This window comes from Salmo salar, chromosome 13 (genome assembly GCF_965601325.2).
Source record: "Salmo salar chromosome 13, fSalSal1, whole genome shotgun sequence".
Classification (NCBI taxonomy): Eukaryota; Metazoa; Chordata; class Actinopteri; order Salmoniformes; family Salmonidae; genus Salmo; species Salmo salar.
The window spans coordinates 29,433,920-29,455,744 of record NC_138303.1 but is presented as its reverse complement, the minus strand read 5'-3'; the positions used below and the strand labels follow the sequence as shown (position 1 = coordinate 29,455,744).

General features: G+C 42.4%; 2 protein-coding genes across 2 annotated transcripts; both read left to right on the top strand.

Annotated features, from left to right (window-relative positions):
• The first annotated feature begins 48 nt into the window (after positions 1-48).
• LOC100196297 (transmembrane protein 115) lies at positions 49-4,649 on the top strand. The gene is made up of 3 exons (NM_001141326.2): positions 49-77; positions 146-1,086; positions 4,497-4,649. The coding sequence occupies exons 2-3, from the start codon at positions 888-890 to the stop codon at positions 4,562-4,564; spliced, it is 267 nt and encodes an 88-aa protein (NP_001134798.1). The 5' UTR covers positions 49-77; positions 146-887; the 3' UTR covers positions 4,565-4,649.
• A 4,423-nt stretch (positions 4,650-9,072) lies between these two features.
• On the top strand, positions 9,073-13,663 carry LOC106566794 (rho-related GTP-binding protein RhoA-B). The gene is made up of 5 exons (XM_014135189.3): positions 9,073-9,217; positions 11,144-11,301; positions 12,219-12,339; positions 12,576-12,706; positions 12,913-13,663. Exons 2-5 carry the CDS (start codon positions 11,146-11,148, stop codon positions 13,084-13,086), a joined length of 582 nt encoding a protein of 193 aa, XP_013990664.1. The 5' UTR covers positions 9,073-9,217; positions 11,144-11,145; the 3' UTR covers positions 13,087-13,663.
• Positions 13,664-21,825: the final 8,162 nt, after the last annotated feature.

The window sequence follows — 21,825 nt, the reverse complement described above, 5'->3', positions numbered from 1 at the left end:
GAAGTAACCCAAGATACTTCTGACATTCTGAAACCGTAGTGACTTAATTAATTTCGCGTGAATCTCTAATTGTTCGCCTGGACAACATTGTTTTGACGGCCTGTTGCTAGCTAGCTAACGCAGGAAATCATTTAACGTTAGCTAGCTGGTGGACTAATTTAGTCTGTGTGACGAGGCGAGAAAAAAATGAGCTGGTACTGTTTATTTTTGTAGTTTTCGTTTTTGTAGTTATACAACTCAAACCCATTTATCAAATGGAGATTGATCCGTTCATGAACTCTAATGGTGGATTTAAAACATCGTAACAGTCTGACTTCTTCCTTAGCTAGTTAGCCTAGCTAACTACTTATTCCACACAGTGCTTGCTAGCCAGCAAGCTGATGACGTTTATTAGCTAGCTAGCGTTGGCTGGTTGAAGATCTGGGAATTTTTGGTATGATTTCTAAAGTCAAGTAGCTATTTACTAATTGGGAAGTTAAATTGTATGTAAACTTCGAGTATGGCACCGTTCAATGTCAATTGAGAGTAATTGGCAGGTTGCTAGTAAGTTATCTAACGTTAGCTACGTTAACGTTAGCTCAACTATTCTTATCTAATCAGAAACAAGGTAACTTCAGCAAAGTCCATAGCAAGGTAGGAAAGTTGCTCCATCAAGTGTTTTGAACAGTGAGACCATAAAAGGTTCATTTAAACCATTAATTAGCATTGATAAATCAGATTATTTCCCGGATGAATCTTCACTGTAGAGAGTGGATGTTGTCTGGTTCTGCTGATTTAGTTTGTTATTCTTGGCACTGCTAATTTTAAAATAAAAGGCCAGCACGTGAGCAGCTGCGGGTCAGACAATCTTACTCATCGGCCCTTGCTCAAGACTAACAGACCACACAATGAATCGCTATCTGCCAGTTGCACGACAGCACTTCTTTGGCGCATTAGCCAATACGAGCGTTGTGGTGAAGTCCATAAGTGCCATAGTGCTCCTTCTGTACCTGCTCTCATGGGCAGTTGACACTCCATATGCCCTGGGCGTGACACCTGGCTACCTCTTCCCCCCTAACTTCTGGATCTGGACCCTGGTGACCCATGCCGTGGTGGAGCAGCATGTGTGGGGAGTGGCAGCCAACGTGGGTACTGTTATGGCCTGTGGCCGGCTGTTGGAGCCTCTGTGGGGCGCCTTGGAGCTGCTCATCTTTTTCACTGTGGTCAACATCTCTGCAGGCCTCCTGTCTGGCCTCTCCTACTTGCTCACGTATGTCGTCACCTTCGACCTGGACTACCTATTTGCGGTGCGCGTCCACGGGACACCAGCCTTCCTCGGGGGGGTGTTGGTGGCCCTTAAGCAGACAATGGGGGATACGACAGTGCTGCGGGTTCCCCAGGTGAGGCTCAAAGCTGCCCCGGCGCTGGTCCTCCTCTGCTTTTCCCTGCTCTGCCTCTCAGGCCTGCTGGAGAGTGCCGCCCCACTGGCGGCCTACAGCTTTGGCGCCCTGGCAGGCTGGGTCTACCTGCGCTTCTACCAGAGGCACAGCCGGGGCCGTGGCGACATGTCAGACCATTTTGCCTTTGCCTCCTTCTTCCCTGAAGTGGTACAGCCGGTGGTGGGACTGCTGGCTGGCCTGGTGCACGCAGCCCTGGTGAAGATCAAGGTTTGTAGGAAGATGGTAAAGCGCTACGACGTGGGGGCACCTTCCTCCATCACCATCAGTCTGCCAGGGACGGACCCCCAGGACGCAGAGAGGAGGAGGTGAGTGCTCTAGAGGCCCAAATAAACACAAACACACAGGCATTCATTTACCAAGATTTGTTTACCTCATGCTTCATTTTCTGGTTGACACACTTGCAAGCTGTCACACTGATGTCCTTGTTTACATAGACGGTAGTTAAGCCTACGTACTGTATCATCACCTGGAGAGGATCAGTGGCTGTTTTGAAAGGGACTCCCAAGATATTTAGTTACAATATATTGCATTACATTATTGTATAGTAACTAAACATTTGCTCAGCCTTGCCCTTGCTTGGGAATGGGCAGACGCTGTTTATTTTATAACTCACTCATTCTCTCAATCTCTTCATTCAAAGACTCAATCATGGACACTCTTACTGACAGTTGTGGCTGCTTTGAATGATGTATTCTTGTCTCTACCTTCTTGCCCTTTGTGCTGTTGTCTGTTTTTATTTATTTTTTATTTCACCTTTATTTAACCAGGTAGGCTAGTTGAGAACAACTTCTCATTTGCAACTGCGACCTGGCCAAGATAATGCATAGCAATTCGACACATACAACAACACAGAGTTGCACATGGAATAAACAAAACATAGTCAATAATACAGTAGAACAAAAGAAAACAAAAAGTCTATATACAGAGAGTGCAAATGAGTTAAGATAAGGGAGTTAAGGCAATAAATAGGCCATGGTGGGGAAGTAATTACAATATAGCAATTAAACACTGGAATGGTAGATGTGCAGAAGATGAATATGCAAGTAGACTGCATCCAATTTGTTGAGTAGAGTGTTTGAGGCTATTTTATAGATGACATCACTGAAGTCGAGGATCGGTAGGATGGTCAGTTTTACGAGGGTATGTTTGGCAGCATGAGTGAAGGATGCTTTGTTGCGATATAGGAAGCCGATTCTAGATTTAATTTTGAATTGAAGATGCTTAATGTGAGTTTGGAAGGAGAGTTTACAGTCTAACCAGACACCTAGGTATTTGTAGTTGTCCACGTATTCTAAGTCAGAGCCGTCCAGAGTAGTGATGCTGGACGGGCGAGCAGGTGCGGGCAGTGATCGGTTGAATAACATGCATTTAGTTTTACTTGCATTTAAGAGCAGTTGGAGGCCACGGAAGTAGAGTTGTGTGGCATTGATGCTCGTCTGGAGGTTAGTTAACACAGTGTCCAAAGAGGGGCCAGAAGTATACAGAATGGTGTCGTCTGCGTAGAGGTGGATCAGAGAATCATCAGCAGCAAGAGCAACATCATTGATGTATACAGAGAAGAGGGTCGGCCCGAGAATTGAACCCTGTGGCACCCCCATAGAGACTGCCAGAGGTCCGGACAACAGGATCTCCGATTTGACACACTGAACTCTATCAGAGACGTAGTTGGTAAACCAGGCGAGGCAATCATTTGAGAAACCAAGGCTGTCGAGTCTGCCAATAAGAATGTGATGATTGACAGAGTCGAAAGCCTTGGACAGGTCGATGAATATGGCTGCCATCTCTTATCGATGGCGGTTATAATGTCGTTTAGGACCTTGAGCGTGGCTGAGGTGCACCCATGACCAGCTCGGAAACCAGATTGCATAGCGGAGAAGGTACGGTGGGATTTGAAATGGTCGGTAATCTGTTTGTTGACTTGGCTTTCGAAGACCTTAGAAAGACAGGGTAGGATAGATCTAGGTCTGTAGCAGTTTGGGTCTAGAGTGTCTCCCCCTTTGAAGAGGGGGATGACCGCGGCTGCTTTCCAATCTTTGGGAATCTCAGACGATACGAAAGACAGGTTGAACAGGCTAGTAATAGGGGTTGCAACAATTTCGGCAGATAATTTTAGAAAGAGAGGGTCCAGATTGTCTAGCCCGGCTGATTTGTAGGGGTCCAGATTTGCAGCTCTTTAAGAACATCAGCTATCTGGATTTGGGTGAAGGAGAAATGGTGGGGGCTTTGGCAGGTTGCTGTGGAGGGTGCCGGGCAGTTGACTGGGGTAGGGGTAGCCAGGTGGAAAGCATGGCCAGCCGTAGAGAAATGCTTATTGAAATTCTCAATTATAGTGGATTTATCGGTGGTAACAGTGTTTTCTAGCCTCAGAGCAGTGGGCAGCTGGGAGGAGGTGCTCTTATTCTCCATATGCCCAATAATGTTTGTACCATGTTTTGTGCTGCTACCATGTTGTGTTGCTGCCTTGCTATGTTGTTGTCTTTAGGTCTCTCTTTATGTAGTGTTGTGTTGTGTCTCTTGTCTAGATGTGTGTTTTGTCTTATATTTATGTTATTATTATTGATTTTACTTGAAATTCCAGCCCCCGTCCCCGCATGAGGTCTTTTGCCTTTTGGTAGGCCATCATTGTAAATAAGAATTTGTTCTTAACTAACTTGCCTAGTTAAATAAAATTCTGATCGTCTTACAGGCAGTTGGCGCTGAAGGCCCTAAACGAGCGATTGAAGAAGGTGGAGGACCAGTCGACCTGGCCAAGCATGGACGACGAAGAGGACGACAATGAGGATGAAGTTCGGACCGACACTCCCCTGCTCTTGGGACAGGAGAGAACGTCGCCAGCAGGGGGGTCTAGCGGCTCCCAGAACACCACAGGACAGGAGTCCAGCATCATCAGCTTTGAAGACGCCCCCTCCCGCTCATAACAGACACACTGATACACACTCAGTCGTGCTTAGTTTTGACTAGCATACACTACAGTGACTACACACGCACACAATAGCCCTAGCAGTTTATGACACATTGTCAACATTGTCAGGCCTATCAGTTTTACAGTCTGACTCCCCGAAGTTGTACACAGATACCAACACGGACCCATCGCTCCCCCGGGCCCACCCGCATATGTCCATTGAAACGTTAATGCAATGTATAAACATATTGGTTGGACTCTCCCTACCTACCACTTCACGTCTCTCCTGAATAAAGTATTGAATGGGTGCACAAAGTGTTTCGTAAAGCTCTTTTGCCCCAAAAGACAGCTGCTCCACACCTGCTGCTTGTCTGGCTCCCAGATTTTGTGACTGAGACACTTAGACTGGAGCAGAGACTCTTGGCAAACTCCCCATCTGTTGCTGTGTGTTACTATTGTCCCAGAGTAAGCTTTCAGCAGACGGACAGAGATTCTCAGCGGTTTTCTAGGTCATCCTTTTGTCCTGATGGGTGTTTAATTTTCAAGGTCATCTACGTCTTTTCTCTTGTCTCCATCACTGAAAGACTGAAATGAGTCTCGGTTTACCCCACAGCTGTTTTACCACTGTTAGATCTTCTGTTTTCAAATGTTTCCTAAATTTGTGGGAAACCTGATAATTTGACAAGTTGCTCTGTGGATGATGATGCGTTTCCTGTACCTGTTTTGAGGGGTTTACTTTTGCTCTGAATTCTTGAGGTGATTTTCAGAATATCAACTACTCTGAGTCAGAGTTGGATTACTAGACGGGGAACCATAGCCATAATAGAATAAAGGGGATGTGGGTGTGTCTTCCTCTTTGTTCATACTGTTGATTTGAGTTCTGTCAGAATATTTTGTTCTGGACAGAAAGTTTTGTGTGTGTTTGGATTTAGGTGAATGAGTGTGTAACTGGGAGAGGGAGAGCACTAGATTGTTCACATGGTGGCCTCCTGTCATTTCTCACTTGTTTACCCTGATAAAGTTCAGCAGCTTTTGACAATGGCAGCAATAGTCACTGATGCACTCTTGACAGGCCTTCTTCTCCCTAAGGAACATTTTGTCAATCTCTTGTTTCTTTGGCTACGTTCCCACAGGCAGCCCTATTCACTTTTTTATTTTTTTAACTAATTGGTCTTTTAACTAATCACAGATATTTTTCAGAGCTGATCTGGTTGGTCAAAACGCAGCTTTAGACAGGCAGCCCAATTCTAAACTTATTTTTCACTAATTGGTCTTTGGACCAATCAGGTCAGCTCTGAAAAAGCTCTGATGTCAAAAGATCTGATGTGATTGGTCAAAATACCAATTAGTGGAAAAATATCAGAATTTGGATGCCTGTCTAAACGCTGCCTTAATGCAGCCTTTCTGGTTTCTCTTTCTTCCCCTTATTAATCTGTCTCCCTCTTTCAATGTTGGTTAAGATAAGAACTGCACTCTTAATCTAACACACATAGTGTATTTACGAGGTTTGTTAATGCTAGTGGCAGTACCTGTTTGTGGGGATTGAGTGGAAATGTTTAGGTGTGGTGAATGATGGCAATACTGATGCAGTTCTGTTTAATTTGTTGGTGGTGACGTCAAGGCTTGGTTTTCACATTGTCCGTGCACAGGACAGTTTTCCCGGATTTCCACTATTGGTGTGTTTCTTTCTACTGTGGCCATTGCAGATTCCTCTTTAGTTTCTGATCTATTTGTTTATCTCTATATGAAATAAAATATGATTGTATGACATGTAACAATAAATTGTCTTTTTGCAAAACTGGGTAGGTAGTACTAGTAGAGCACATGTCAGCTGATATTTCTGTAGGCTGCCACTAGATGGAGCAGTTAGCACAGTATGTGATACTCTACAGCTGTTTCATTGTATGTCATTTTGGGCTTTGAACTGACAACCTTTTCCCACGGGTACTCCACGTTGCCTTATTTAGGTGACTGTGACTTAGATTGGAATGCCTAATAGAAATATTAATAATTTATCTAGCTTGATTTATATTTGTGATTATTTTTTTTTTTATTTCACCTTTATTTAACCAGGTAGGCAAGTTGAGAACAAGTTCTCATTTACAATTGCGACCTGGCCAAGATAAAGCAAAGCAGTTCGACAACATACAAAAACACAGAGTTACACATGGAGTAAAACAACATACAATCAATGATGCAGTAGGAAAAAAATATATATAAAAAAAATAATAATAATAAAAAATAAGACTATATACAATGTGAGCAAATGATGTGAGATAAGGGAGGTAAAGGCAAAAAAATGCCATGGTGGCAAAGTAAATAAAGTATAGCAAGAAAAACACTGGAATGGTAGATTTGTAGTTTGAAGAAAGTTCAGAGATAAAATATAAATAATATGGTGCAAAGGAGCAAAAATAAATAAAATAAATAAATACAGCAGGGGAAGAGGTAGTAGTTTGGGCTAAATTATAGATGGGCTATGTACAGGTGCAGTGATCTGTGAGCTGCTCTGACAGCTGGTGCTTAAAGCTAGTGAGGGAGATAAGTGTTTACAGTTTCAGAGATTTTTGTAGTTCGTTCCAGTCATTGGCAGCAGAGAACTGGAAGGAGAGACGACCAAAGGAGGAGTTGGCTTTAGGGGTGACCAGAGAGATATACCTGCTGGAGCGCGTGCTACAGGTGGGTGCTACTATGGTGACCAGTGAGCGGAGATAAGGGGGGACTTTACCTAGCAGGGTCTTGTAGATGACCTGGAGCCAATGTGTTTGGCGACGATTATGAAGCGAAGGCCAGCCAACGAGAGCGTACAGGTCGCAGTGGTGGGTAGTATATGGGGCTTTGGTGACAAAACGGATGGCACTGTGATAGACTGCATCCAGCTTGTTGAGTAGGGTATTGGAAGCTATTTTGTAAATGACATCGCCGAAGTCGAGGATTGGTAGGATGGTCAGTTTTACGAGGGTATGTTTGGCAGCATGAGTGAAGGATGCTTTGTTGCGAAATAGGAAGCCAATTCGAGATTTCACTTTGGATTGGAGATGATTGATGTGAGTCTGGAAGGAGAGTTTACAGTCTAACCAGACACATAGGTATTTGTAGTTGTCCACAAATTCTAAGTTAGAACCGTCCAGAGAAGTGATGCTGGACAGGCGGGCAGGTGCAGGCAGCGATCAGTTGAAGAGCATGCATTTAGTTTTACTTGTGTTTAGGAGCAGTTGGAGACCACGGAAGGAGAGTTGAATGGCATTGAAGCTCGTCTGGAGGGTTGTTAACACAGTGTCCAAAGAAGGGCCAGAAGTGTACAGAATGGTGTCGTCTGCGTAGAGGTGGATCAGAGATTCACCAGCAGCAAGAGCGACATCATTTATGTATACAGAGAAAAGAGTTGGCCCAAGAATTGAACCCTGTGGTACCCCCATAGAGACTGCCAGAGGTCCAGACAGTAGGCCCTCCGATTTGACACACTGAACTCTGTCAGAGAAGTAGTTGGTGAACCAGGCGACGCAATCGTTTGAGAAACCAAGGCTATATAAGGGTAGTTAAATTCAAACAATTATCAGCCTACTTTAAAAAATGTTTTTACCAAGACACAGATAACAATTAACGTAAATCAGCATGAGTGTACTGTATTTTATATTGCATTTAAAAAATGCTTATGCAGACTTTTTTAAACGGGTGTTACCTATATTTTAGATGACGATTCAGGCTTTCCAGAATGTAATTGGACTTACATTTGCATATATAATGAATGACAAAGGTTAATATTTTAAATTATATATATTTTTTAATGTGATTAGTAATTTACACAGTTGTGTGTAAAGTTGTGTAATGCCAGAGACCAGTAACACTTAAAACTAGGAACAATAACACCAGTAACAAATCTGTAGACAAGATGGCATAGCTAAAATGGAGGCCACAGTCGCTCAAACCACACTTCTTAAATTCAAAATAAATCACTTAATCATGTGATTTGATCAATTATTTTAATACAATGTCCTTTCCCTTACTATAAACTGTGTAACACTAGTGACACATCTTAAGGCCTCACATCAAATTGCTAAAGTGCTTTTCAAAACAGCCCTGGCTCCAATGAACCTTTGACCCAGGAAGAACTTGCCAAACAGAGTGCTTTTCAAAACAGCCCTGGCTCCAATTAACCTTTGACCCAGGAAAAAGTTGCCAAATTGTTGAATCTTTTCAAAGTGGTGCTTTTTATAAAGGGTAACACCCCTCAGCCTCAGTGGTAATACCAGTGACATGGAATTGAGGGACAGCTATTCACAAATTATTTTGAATAATGAGTTGATATTTAATATATATTTTTTAATGTAGGCCACAACATAAAACTTATACTTTCTTTTGCATATGACATTTAAAGTGGGAGAAAAAACACTTTTTTTAAATCAAAATATGTCACTAAACATTGACTCTAAAATATATACAAAACATGGTTTGCAATTTAACTGTCTTACATATGTTTTATTAACAATATACTTTGTCATTATCTGACACTTTTAACTGTTATAACCACCACTGTTCCTGGTGGTTATGGCTGGGACAGCAAAGCCACCATTTTCGTAGAATGACCCAATGCGAAGGAAGGAAGCATAACCTTTCCACTCCTTGGGTCCTTTCTAACATTTATTTTGTTTGGAAAAAGTTTTTGAATGCAACTATTATTGAAAAACAACATCAAAACGGTTTGGATGCTCGTCGAAACCGACTGACGTGCACGCGCAGGCGTGGCTCACGCTCGTCCCCGCCACCCCTCCCCCTAGCGTGCACACGCAAAGTAATTCAACATTGTATCGAAACGAGGGTTATCAGCGAAGCAAGAGAGCTCTGGGAAAACGACTGCAAGCCATCTAAACAACAGGTACAACTACTTTTGAAAAACTTGTATCGAAATATGACAACATTGGTGGAGTGTAAAGGTAGGATAAAATGTTAGAAAGTGGTTCGGCCGTACATTATCGTCGTCGGTCTCGCATTTCTAAACGAGCCCGAGAGGACGCCTCAATAGTGGTAACGTTATACCGCGTCCGCACTGACTCAAGCTACTGGCTAGTTAGCAGCAGTAACCGTTGGAAAAGGAGATCCATTGTTTTTATCCTTCAAAAGAAATTGCCAGAACACGTCCATGTAACTAGCTAAGCTAGCTAGCTACCGTATCCCCACCAGGTAACTTTCTTAGGTAGTTAACGTCTGCAGAAACAAGTCAGTATTTGGAACAAACCGGCGTGTTAGTTTGTTGCTGTTATCTTGAGCAAGTTAGCCAACAACTAGCGTTATCGGTTAGCCACCATCAACGCGCCCCCATAATTCTGACCAGTTGGCTAGCTTGCTACGTTAGCTAACTGTGTTTTGTCAAGTAGCTAACGTTACCCTAGCGTCCTAGTAGTGAAGTTACTGTTTTTTTGTTTGTTTTTTACTTTAACGTGCAATCCTGTAAATAAAGGTTATACAGTACTTTTCTCGCTACCTAACTTAATTATAACAAAACAAACTTAGTTTGAATCTGATTGGGTGGCTTAGCTCGGCCCGGCCATAGATTACAAGTATCAGTCTCTTTATTTTAGGTAACGTTGGTTAACTAGCTAGACAAGTTGCGTTCTAGGGTTGACCATTTTAATTTAACTTCAGGGGGACCCGACACTGTTTTTCTGGTAGAGAGCTAGCGAAGTGAGTTTGTTGGGATTGGGGCCGCCCTTATACTGCGGACAACAGCCATCTGTTGATGCTTTGACGCCATCTTACCTAAACATTTGAATGACCCACCCTATGGGCAAAAATGCACGTAGTTACTTACAGTAGCTTTAATGCCTGTCTATCCTAAGCAGTATTATAGTAGTAATTAATGTAATGTCAGCCAAGAAACTAAAAGATGCTTGCCGTGCATGAGTGTCTAATGTCCTGTATGTGACTGCTTCAGAGAACCCATCTTATGTGGCGTTTGACTAATGGGGATATCACATCAATGATTACTAGGATACAGCTTTGACACATACTTCACTTCTACAATCACATGATGTCCACAGGATCAGAGCGCTGGTAGTCAAATAACCAGTCAAATGTATCATGGTTATACATGGCAATACTAGCTAAATGTTGTCAAGACCTATTCTGGAAGTAGTCTAAACATAAGAGTTGGGCACTGTACATCAGAGTTGGTGCGGTTGGTCACACATGTCCCTCAGTCTAAAAATACATGGGGATTGTTTTCCATCTTGAATGCACCATTCATTGTTGGTCCTGACTTGTGATCCTAACATTCAGCAACTAGTTTAACGTGAGCAGCAATACGATCACTCAATGGATGGGCTGATTCTCTTTCCCTCTTTGCTGTCAATTTCCTTGCACACACATTTACCTGAGGAAACTTACTCAACCGTTATTAGTGGAGATTACCGGCGTTGTGTGTCGAACATATACCATACCTGCAGTTTGTTCTGGATCATGCCTGTTTTGATAGAGCCTGGTTAACATTGGTTGTTGTCTTCTAAGACATGGATGGATAGGACACATACAGACTTTAACCATCTGGTTAAAGTTCAAAGTAAATTATCCCTTTAACCTCTGGTGTTGAAGGCAAGTGTGTTTCCCCAATAAGCCCCACTGGGAGAAATCATTCAAGGATACAAGTGTGACTTAGCTTTGCGAATCTCCACAATGGTGTTAAGTGTCCAGTCATCAATCCACTACACTGATCTAATTTGAGACCACAGCAGTTATAAAAACCTGTTTAATATAAGGCTGTTGTTTTGCTTGTGTTTCTTCATGCACTTTACTTCTCTCTTCTCAGGCATGGCAGCGATTCGTAAGAAGCTGGTGATCGTGGGAGATGGTGCTTGTGGGAAGACCTGTCTGTTGATCGTCTTCAGTAAAGACCAGTTCCCTGAGGTCTACGTACCCACTGTCTTTGAGAACTATGTGGCAGATATTGAGGTGGACAGCAAACAGGTAATGAATACAGACTCAACAACAACATTTTTTTTTTATTTCTCAGTTGAGGGTGTTAACAAGGTTAGGTGAATTACATAGCCTTAATTGCTAGCTGGTTTTCAAGGTTGCTTCACTGTGTTTAATAGTGCTGGTCTTGCCTATCATGGTATCGGCTCGTTGAGATTGGGCTATATTTATCTATAAATATATATATATATATATATAATTCAGTTAACCAGGTATAGAAACATATTAGGTGCAACATATGCTTCTGAATGATGTAAGGAATATGTATTCTAAAGTTGTATTGTAAGACCCTATGGCACTTCATTATATAGCGGCCCGTGTGAGCTATAAACCCAGGTGTCCTGGCCTCAATTTGGCTCGACTAGAAATCTGGGACATCTAGATTTGATTGGCTGAATGAATTCCACTTACTTCATGTCATACTTGTAGAAGTGTCTTGCTCTAATTTGCTTTCCCCATTTAACTCACAACCGAGAAGGGCAAGTAGCTTTCTATAACCCTTTAGTGTGTCACACCGATGAATGTCTTCAAGAAATGTCCAGTTATCCATTTTCAAAGAGTGACTCTTATCAGAGATGTGATTTTTCCTGATTTGCTGGGAGTTTGTTTTTCTGACATTGTCCTCTTTTCATTCCTCATTGAAGTTGGCCTACACCTAAAAGTAATATCCAATTATCCTGATTTTCTAAACATTTCCTGTGTGTTCATGAAAGTCTGTGGTAGGCAGATGTCATTAACTGTACAATGTACATTTTACTGAATCAATGTGTTTACATGGTTGTCTATGGTTTATTTCTGTTGCCAGAGGTTTGCGGATAAACCCAGTCACTAGAACAGCTGACATACACTTGCCACTTCAAGCATATCTGTATGAGGGTTAACATTAGTTGTTGTCTACTCTGTACTAGGTGGAGCTGGCTCTGTGGGATACAGCTGGCCAAGAGGACTACGACAGGCTTCGCCCCCTCTCCTACCCCGACACTGACGTCATCCTCATGTGCTTCTCCATTGACAGCCCAGACAGCTTGGGTGAGCTTACACACTCACTCTCTTACTGTCATCCGCACAAGGTTTCCTTTTATAGGTGGGTTGTTCAGCCCATTCTGACTAGTGAAGTACTCACTCACACATCCAATACGCATAGGACAGCAATAGCTCTTCTACACCTCCTCCCTCCGGTACACTACACACTACCCCATATCTTCCCAAATGTACTGAGTGTTGGTGGGTGCTTGTCTGACCCTTGACCCTTTGATTCCGTACAGAGAACATTCCAGAGAAGTGGACTCCAGAGGTCAAACACTTCTGTCCCAACGTTCCCATCATCCTCGTAGGCAATAAGAAGGACCTGCGCAACGATGAACACACACGCCGGGAGCTGGCCAAGATGAAACAGGTACGTCGAAAGGACAGGCAAATATTTTCCTCCCTGTACAAACTCGTGGGATTATAAACAAACTGCGATGAGAGAAAAGGCCACGTTGGCTACAAAGCTTTCGGGAAAACTCACCCTAAACTACACCAACTGTATCTGTCACTCTTTCCGCATGATATGGTCAGGGCTTTTTGGATGTCCTGACAGTGTCTCTTAACTCTCTGTAGGAGCCAGTGAAGCCAGAGGAGGCCCGTGACATGGCCAACCGGATTGGAGCGTTTGGTTATATGGAGTGCTCAGCCAAGACGAAGGATGGCGTGCGGGAGGTGTTTGAGATGGCCACCAGGGCGGCACTACAGGCCCGGCGAGGAAAGAAGAGCAATAAATGTCTCCTTCTGTAGACTGCATGACAGGACTCAGTCCCTGTACCAGGGGCTCTGGCAAGTGTGTGGATGGACAAAGGGGGTTGGATAAGCACCTGTTTACATCTCACCGACCCCCCTCGCACTTGCCGACCGACCGTTGGAGCTCGTGTCCTTGCTTTGGGAGATGATCGCAGAACGTATCATTTTTTTGTTGATGTTTGGTTTTTACTCGTCTTATTTTTAAGTCATGGTAAACATTTATCAGTATTTAAATTTCACCTGCCAAATGCTGTTGTTGGGGCGGTCGTGAGAAGGGCTGGCCTCTGGACTGCCAGTCAAGTGCTCTGTCTGCCTGGACTCTGGGCTGGCTGCCGTTTCTTTGTTTGGAACACACAGGGCTGAACTCCTTTAAATCTCTTATGTACAAATCATTTTAGTTTTTGGATGTGAAACCGTAAAGTAAGTGTTGAAATGAATAAACAGGAAAACATGTTTATGCAAATCTGTAAATATAAGACGTGGGTATATTCATATGTATACACATACATGACTGGAACTGTATTTGTAAACTAGCCTTGGTTACATTGTGTAATAAATTACTTTCTGTAACACATTTACTTTTTTGTTGTGGGAATTGAAGGGCTACAATTTGCTTTGTTGTGCAAGGATGTTTTTGAGAGATGTTATGGTCCAGTGCATCTGTTTTTTATCTATGTATGATTGGAATGTCGGTGTGAGTGGGGAGGGGGCAATGAGCTGTTATTGGCATAGAGTTTTGGAACCCTTATTGGCCTACCACATTTTTTGCCTGCTGATGTCACCATGGAAGACTACAAGTCAATGGGTGTGTTTGAGTGGATCATTTTGTCAAGTCAGTGATCATCATTGGTCACCGCCTTTCAAAGTGTTGCATTATGGGGATAAAAATTGTCCGGCTTGAGTCTACATGTTGACTGAACTTAACAAAAATCATGTGATCAAAGGTAATTAAGTTTTGACTGCACATGTAGTTGCTCTTCAACTTCCTCCTGCAGCCAACACCTGCATTGTGGGAGGCTCTATTGTCAACCAATCATTAGGGTGTTTTTGTTTGACACCTGAACGTGACCAATGATGTGACTGAAACAGGAACTTGGCTGCAATTCATGTATACAGTGGATATGTTCAAATGAATGTGATATGAGGCTCGTTCTCTAACCAATATGGGGATTGGAGACATGTTTATTTTGACATAAAGAAAAACTTTTATAAACAATGGCAACACTGCTATGTTGCACTGAGCCGTGCTTTTGGAAAACCACATTGGTGTCTGACTCTCGGCTGTTTCAGAGTGCACCTCCCCCGACTTCACTCCTCAACTTTGGTCTACAGTCGGTTGCTTTCGGCTACCACTCGAACAAGCCCAAAGGGTGCAATCGACATTGCAGCCGTCTTTAAAGGAGTGTCCAGACAGACTGATCTACAAATCACCTTGCATCCTAAATAACTACTCAATATTATCAGTCGGTCACAATTTACCAATGATACATCACGGTTTCAATGCTCTCGAGCACGACCCTTCCCACTAAAACAGGCTGAAATTTCAGCCGGTCTTGTCAAACAGCTTTTACAATAAAAGGACATAATTTTTTCGCAATTTCACGGTGTTGTTCCAACCTCGGTGTGGAAATATAAAATAGGAAAATCTATTTTTTACCTTTAAGGTAACTGTCCAGTTCATATTCTGTTAACTCATACCCAAATAATTTTGTTGCCTCGTCCTATACTCAAATTTGTGGCCAAAGCATAAATTGGAGAACAACATTTGTATCCCAAACAGGCCGTTTAAAAAATGCTGTTTCCTCATAGAACATGGTGTCATATTGGCTGGCCAGTCAGTGGTCTACTCTATTGAATATTTTATGCCCACACCATTCCAACACAGAAAAGCTGCTTTTTAACATACTTAATTACCGTTTTTTTGGAAGGAAAACTGTTTCACTCATTGTAAATAATTAAAGATCATACTTCATAGAAATCTGGACACACTGGACAGTTACTTTAAAGGTTGAGAACCACCTACAAGTGCTGAAGGAAAGTGTCACCTGACAATTAATTAATCAAATTTATTTTACAAAGACCTTTTTAGATCAGCATTTATTACAAAATGCTTTACAGATACAGTGAGCTACAAAACTATTGGGACAGTTAAAATGTTTTTGTTGTTTTGGTACTCCAGCACTTTGGATTTAAATTGATACAATGTCTATGTTAAAGTCCAGATTTTCAGCTTTAATTTGAGGGTATTTTCAACCGTATCAGGTGAACAGTTTAGAAATTACAGCACTTTTTGTACATAGACCCCCCCCCCCCCCCCCCCCCCCCTTTTAGGGGACAAATTCAGTTATATGTTTATTAAAGTAGTAAAAAGTTCAGTACCGTACATTCGCAAAGTATTCAGACCCCTTCCCCTTTTCCACATTTTGTTATGTTACAGCCTTAATCTAAAATGGATTAAATAAAAACATTTCCTCATCAATCCACAAACAATACCCCATAATGACAAAGCAAAAACAGTTTTTTTGAAATTTTCGCAAATGTATTAATAATAAAAAACAGAAGTACCTTATTTACGTAACTATTCAGACCCTTTGCTATGAGACTTGAAATGGAGCTCAGGTGCATCCTGTTTCCATTGATCATCCTTGAGATGTTTCTACAACTTGATTGGAGTCCACCTGTTGTAAATTCAATTGATTGTACATGATTTGGAAAGACACACACCTGTCTAAATAAAGTCCCACAGTTGACAGTGCATGTCAGAGCAAAAACCAAGCTATGAGGTCAAAGGAATTGTCCGTAGAGCTCAGAGAAAGGATTGTGTCGAGGCACAGATCTGGGGAAGGATACAAAAAAATGTCTGCAGCATTGAAGGTCCCCAAGAACACGTCGGGGGAAAAGGGCTTTGGTCAGGGAGGTGACCAAGAACCTGATGGTCACTCTGACAGAGCTCCAGAGTTCCTCTGTGGAGATGGGAGAACCTTCCAGAAGGACAACCATCTCTGCAGCACTCCACCAATCAGGCCTTTATGGTAGAGTGACCAGACGGAAGCCACTCCTTACTGAAAGGCACATGACAGCCTGCTTGGAGTTTGCCAAAAGGCACCTAAAGGACTATCAGACCATGACAAACAAGATTCTCTGGTCTGATGAAACCAAGATTGAACTCTGGCCTGAATGTCAAGCGTCACGTCTGGAGGAAACCTGGCACCATCCCTACGGTGAAGCATGCTGTGGGGATGTTTTTCAGCATCAGGGACTGGGAGACTAGTCAGGATCGAGGGAAAGATGAACAGAGCAAAGTACAGAGAGATCCTTGATGAAAACCTGCTCCAGAGCACTCAGGACCTCGGACTGGGGCGAAGGTTCACCTTCCAACAGGACAACGACCCTAAGCACACAGCCAAGACAACACAGGAGTGGCTTCGGGACAAGTCTCAAATGTCCTTGAGTGGCCCAGCCAGAGCCCAGACTTGAACCAGATCAAATATCTCTGGAGAAACCTGAAAATAGCTGTGCAGAGATGCTCCCCATCCAACCTGAAAGAGCTTGAGAGGATCTCCAGAGAAGAATGGGAGAAGTCCTGGTACATCAAAGCTGGGACCGAGAGACTGAAAAACAGCTTCTATCTCAAGGCCATCCGACTGTTAAACAGCCATCACTAACAGAGAGGCTGCTGCCTACATACAGACTCAAATCATTAGCCACTTTAATAAATGGGTCACTAGTCACTTTAAATAATGCCACTTCAATAATGTTTACACATCTTACATTACTCATCTCATACGTATATAGTGTGTCTTATACCATCTATTGCATCTTGCCTATGCCGCTTGGCCATCGCTCATCCATATATTTATATGTACATATTCTTATTCCATCCCTTTACATTTGTGTGTATTAGGTAGTTGTTGGGGAATTGTTAGATTACATGTTAGATATTGCTGCACTGTTGGAACTAGAAGCACACGTATTTCGCTACACTCAAATTAACATCTGCTAACCATGTGTATGTGGCCAATAACATTTGATGTGAAGAAGACTCGAGACTGTAATCACTGCCAAAGGTGCTTCAACAAAGTACTGAGTAAAGGGTCTGAATACTTATGTAAAAACAAAATTGTAAACATTTCTAAAAACCTGTTTTGCTTTGTCGTTATGGGGTATTGTGTTTAGATTGATGAGGGAAAAAGCAACGTAACAAATGTGGAAAAAAGTCAATGCGTCTGAATACTTTCCCAATGCACTGTATTTGGTTCCATAATCATAGAACACAATGACAACATCATGCTTGTGACTCTACACATTTCTTGGATGCATGTTCTGTTTGTTTTAGTTAGAAATGAATGGTACATAATGTATTGTGTCATTATGGAGTCACTTTTACTGTAAATAAGAATAGCATACGTTTCTAAACAATTCTACATTAATGTGGATGCTACAATGATTACGGATAATCCTGAATGAATCATAATTAATGATGAGAGAGAAAGTTACAGATGCACAAATATCATACCACCAAGGCATGCTAACTAACCTTTTTCTTTTTAACACTTTTCAGCTTTTCCTCAGTTTCTCAGAGATCATTTATGGCAGTGTGTTCAACACTTGATACAAACAACCTACACCTGTCCTTTACAAATTGGTGTGGTTATTATACAGTTGAAGTCGGAAGTTTACATACACTTAGGTTGGAGTCATTAAAACTCGTTTTTCAACCACTCCACACATTTCTTGTTAACAAACTATAGTTTTGGCAAGTCGGTTAGGACATCTACTTTGTGCATGACACAAGTAATTTTTCCAACAATTGTTTACAGACTGATTATTTCACTTATAATTCACTGTATCACAATTCCAGTGGGTCAGAAGTTTACATAGACTAAGTTGACTGTGCCTTTAAACAGCTTGGAAAATTCCAGAAAATGATTTCATGGCTTTAGAAGCTTCTGATAAGCTAATTGACATCATTTGAGTCAATTGGAGGTGTACCTGTGGATGAATTTCAAGGCCTACCTTCAAACACAGTGCGTCTTTGCTTGACATCATTGGAAAATCAAAAGAAATCAGCCAAGACCTCAGAAGAAAAATTGTAGACCTCCACAAGCCTGGTTAATCCTTGGGAGCAATTTCCAAATGCCTGAAAGTACCACGTTGATCTGTACAAACAATAGTACGCAAGTATAAACACCATGGGACCACGCAGCCGTTATACCACTCAGGAAGGAGAAGCGTTCTGTCTCCTAGAGATGAACGTCCTTTGTGTGAAAGTGCAAATCAATCCCAGAACAACAGCAAAGGACCTTGTGAAGATGTTGGAGCAAACAGGTACAGAAGTATCTATATCCACGGTAAAACGAGTCCTATATCGACATAACCTGAAAGGCCGCTCAGCAAGGAAGAAGCCACTGCTCCAAAACCGCCATAAAAAAAGCTAGACTACGGTTTGCAACTGCACATGGGGACAAAGACTGTACTTTTTGGAGCAATGTCTTCTGGTCTGATGAAACAAAAATAGAATTCTTTGGCCATAATGACTATTGTTATGTTTGGAGGAAAATGGGGGAGGCTTGCAAGCCGAAGAACACCATCTCAACCGTGAAGCACGGGGGTGGCAGAATCATGTTGTGGGGGTGCTTTGCTGCAGGAGGGACTGGTGCACTTCACAAAATAGATGGCATCATGAGGGAGGAAAATTATGTGGATATATTGAAGCAACATCTCAAGACATCAGTCAGGAAGTTAAAGCTTGGTTGCTAATGGGTCTTCCAAATGGACAATGACCACAAGCATACTTCCAATGTGGTGGCAAAATGGCTTAAGGACAACAAAGTCAAGGTATTGGAGTGGCCATCACAAAGCCCTGACCTCAATCCCATAGAAAATTTGTGGTCAGAACTGAAAAAGGGTGTGCGAGCAAGGAGGCCTACAAACCTGACTCAGTTACCCCAGCACTGTCAGGAGGAATGGGCCAAAATTCACCCAACTTATTGTGGGAAGCTTGTGGAAGGTGTCCCGAAACATTTGACCCAAGTTAAACAATTTAAAGGCAATGCTACCAAATACTAATTGAGTGTATGTAAGCTTCTGACCCACTGGGAATATGATAAAAGAAATAAAAGCTGAAATGAATCATTCTCTCTACTATTATTCTGACATTTCACATTCTTAAAGTAAAATGGTGATCCTAATTGACCTAAAACAGGGAATTTTTACTTGGATTAAATGTCAGGAATTGTTAAAAACTGAGTTTAAATGGATTTGGCTAAGGTGTATGTAAACTTCCGACTTCAACTGTACATGTAAATCAAACTGCAAATACATGCTGTTGTCGTAAATACGAGGAGTGAAGTGTTACAATTTACCCCATGGTCTGGGTTAGTTATAACAGTGCTTGGGATGAACAGAATGTAACATAATGAAAAGTGCATAAATCATGACATTTAACTAATTATTGAACGCCTTTATTGAGACCATGAGAGCAACATTGCCATGTTTAACATTTTGTTTGGCAGAAATAATAATAAATACAAATAATAAAGTGTTTTTTATTTTACCCTACACTAAATGGTCTATCTCAACCAAACAACAACTAGGCTAAACTAAACACCAGAGTGTCTGTGTGTGTGTGTGTGTGTGTGTGTGTGTATGTGTGTGTGTGTATGTGTGTGTGTGTGTGTGTGTGTGTGTGTGTGTGTGATGTGTGTATGTGTGTGTGTGTGTGTGTGTGTGTGTGTGTGTGTGTGTGTGTGTGTGTGTGTGTGTGTGTGTGTGTGTGTGTGTGACTGAATGTTGGACATTTTGCTTAATCAGAGTTACAGTTGTGACAGTGGTATGGCTGTCATGGGGTACATTCCCAGTACTGCACCGACCTCCTTGGACTTGGAATTGTTAAAGTGCTCCATGCATACAATGGAGAAGTTTTCCTCGTTGGAGGGTCTTCTGCTTCAATATGCTTTGTTTTGGCTTTTTTCTTAGGCAGGACAGGTTTTTGTTGTTGTTCAGTGTGGTTTGTCTTGGCTTCTTTCCAGTTTTTTTAGGCAGGGAGTTGTATTTCTGTCTTCTGAGTGCTTTACTTTGTATGCTCTTCTTCCAGTGAGCTTGGTGGATGTATCTTCCTACCTTTTGTTGTAATTTTCCTGCGCCCTGGTTTTGGGAAGGGGCGTACATCAACTGGGTTGTAATTAGAACGGTAATCAGGTGTTTCCCAGCACAGCCTGATACGGGGGAGGTGTCCTGTGAAGTGGCTGGAGAGGTGGCCTGGAAGGCTGTTGGAGAAGTGGCCTGGAAGGCTGTTGGAGAAGTGGCCTGGAAGGCAGCTGGAGAGGTGGCCTGGAAGGCTGTTGGAGAAGTGGCCTGGAAGGCAGCTGGAGAGGTGGCCTGGAAGGCTGTTGGAGAAGTGGCCTGGAAGGCAGTGGGCACAGTGGCCTGAGTGGTGGCTCAAGAGCTGACCTGGGAGGAAGCTGGCAAGGCCAGTGTGTCAGCTGGAGCAGGGCGATCAGTGACAAGTGAGGGTGCAAAGTCACATTCCTGAAATATATCAGGGTTGTATGGCCAAAAGCCAGTGCAGCTGAACCCAGCCTGTACATTGATGGGTGTTGTGGCACCTGGAAGTGCTGTTTTGACAACGCCTGGAACGTCATATATGATCAAGGTCTTTCCGGGCTTTATCCTCATCCAGGCATCACTAGCAGAGTTCACCATTCTCTTCAATGGTCTGTACACACTCCTTTCCAGGAGCTGGAGCTTGTGTGAGTGTGGGGGGAAAGAAAGCAAGACTATACCAGAGCGCCTACAGAAATTAATGGCCCTGATTGACAGGTGTGAGTGTGGTTGTCAAGGATAAGGACCACCTTCCTTTCCAGGCTGACCTTGGTATGGTTGGCGAAGTGTTTTATGAAAATTGGCAAGTCATCCTCCTGCATCCAGCCGGATTCATTTCCACTTCCAACACATCCAATTGGTCAATCCCATACAAAGTGGACATGGTATATCTTTTGCATGGGAAAACAATTGTTGGGGGGATTGAGTTGCATTGCCACGTTCGTACTGTGGTTATTCCCGTCTTGTCAACATTCCATATGTCATTCCCAGTCGCCACTGTCATTCAGGGCAGGTGGGGCATTCCAAACAATGTGTTTAATAAGTTGAGAGGTCTTCAATTTTTACTGAAATGTAATTATATCCCTGAAAGATTACCTGTTAAATTGGCTAGGTTTCACCAACAAGCTTTAATGTCCTGGAAAATATGTTTCCTGCACAATTTTTCCCCACATTAAGCTCTTTTGTGGAATTATTCAAACATAACTGTAAGAAATAAGTCATTGTTCTACCCCAGCTGGCATGAGAGGAATAGTGACTTTATATGAACAATTTATAACATTGAATGAGTTTCCAATACTTTTCAGAGAGTTTATTTCTGTGATCAAAGCCATTCCCAGTGGTCTTACTACACTAATGAAAACTCAGCTTTGGTGATGATCACTGAGCTTATCCACAACTCAGTTTGGAAGGCGTGGGTTTACTTGAGAAATCTTGTTGTAACAAATACATAAGACACATTTTCCATTCATGGAACCAACATTGTCTGGGGAAAAAAAGCTTGGTTGATGCCTTACAAATATTGTATACCAAACTAATTTAATTTTTACATAACTCATTTTTGCTATCGTTCTTTATCCGTTATTAGACAGTGGCAACGATGATGATTATGAACATGGTCTTTTGCCTGTTAAT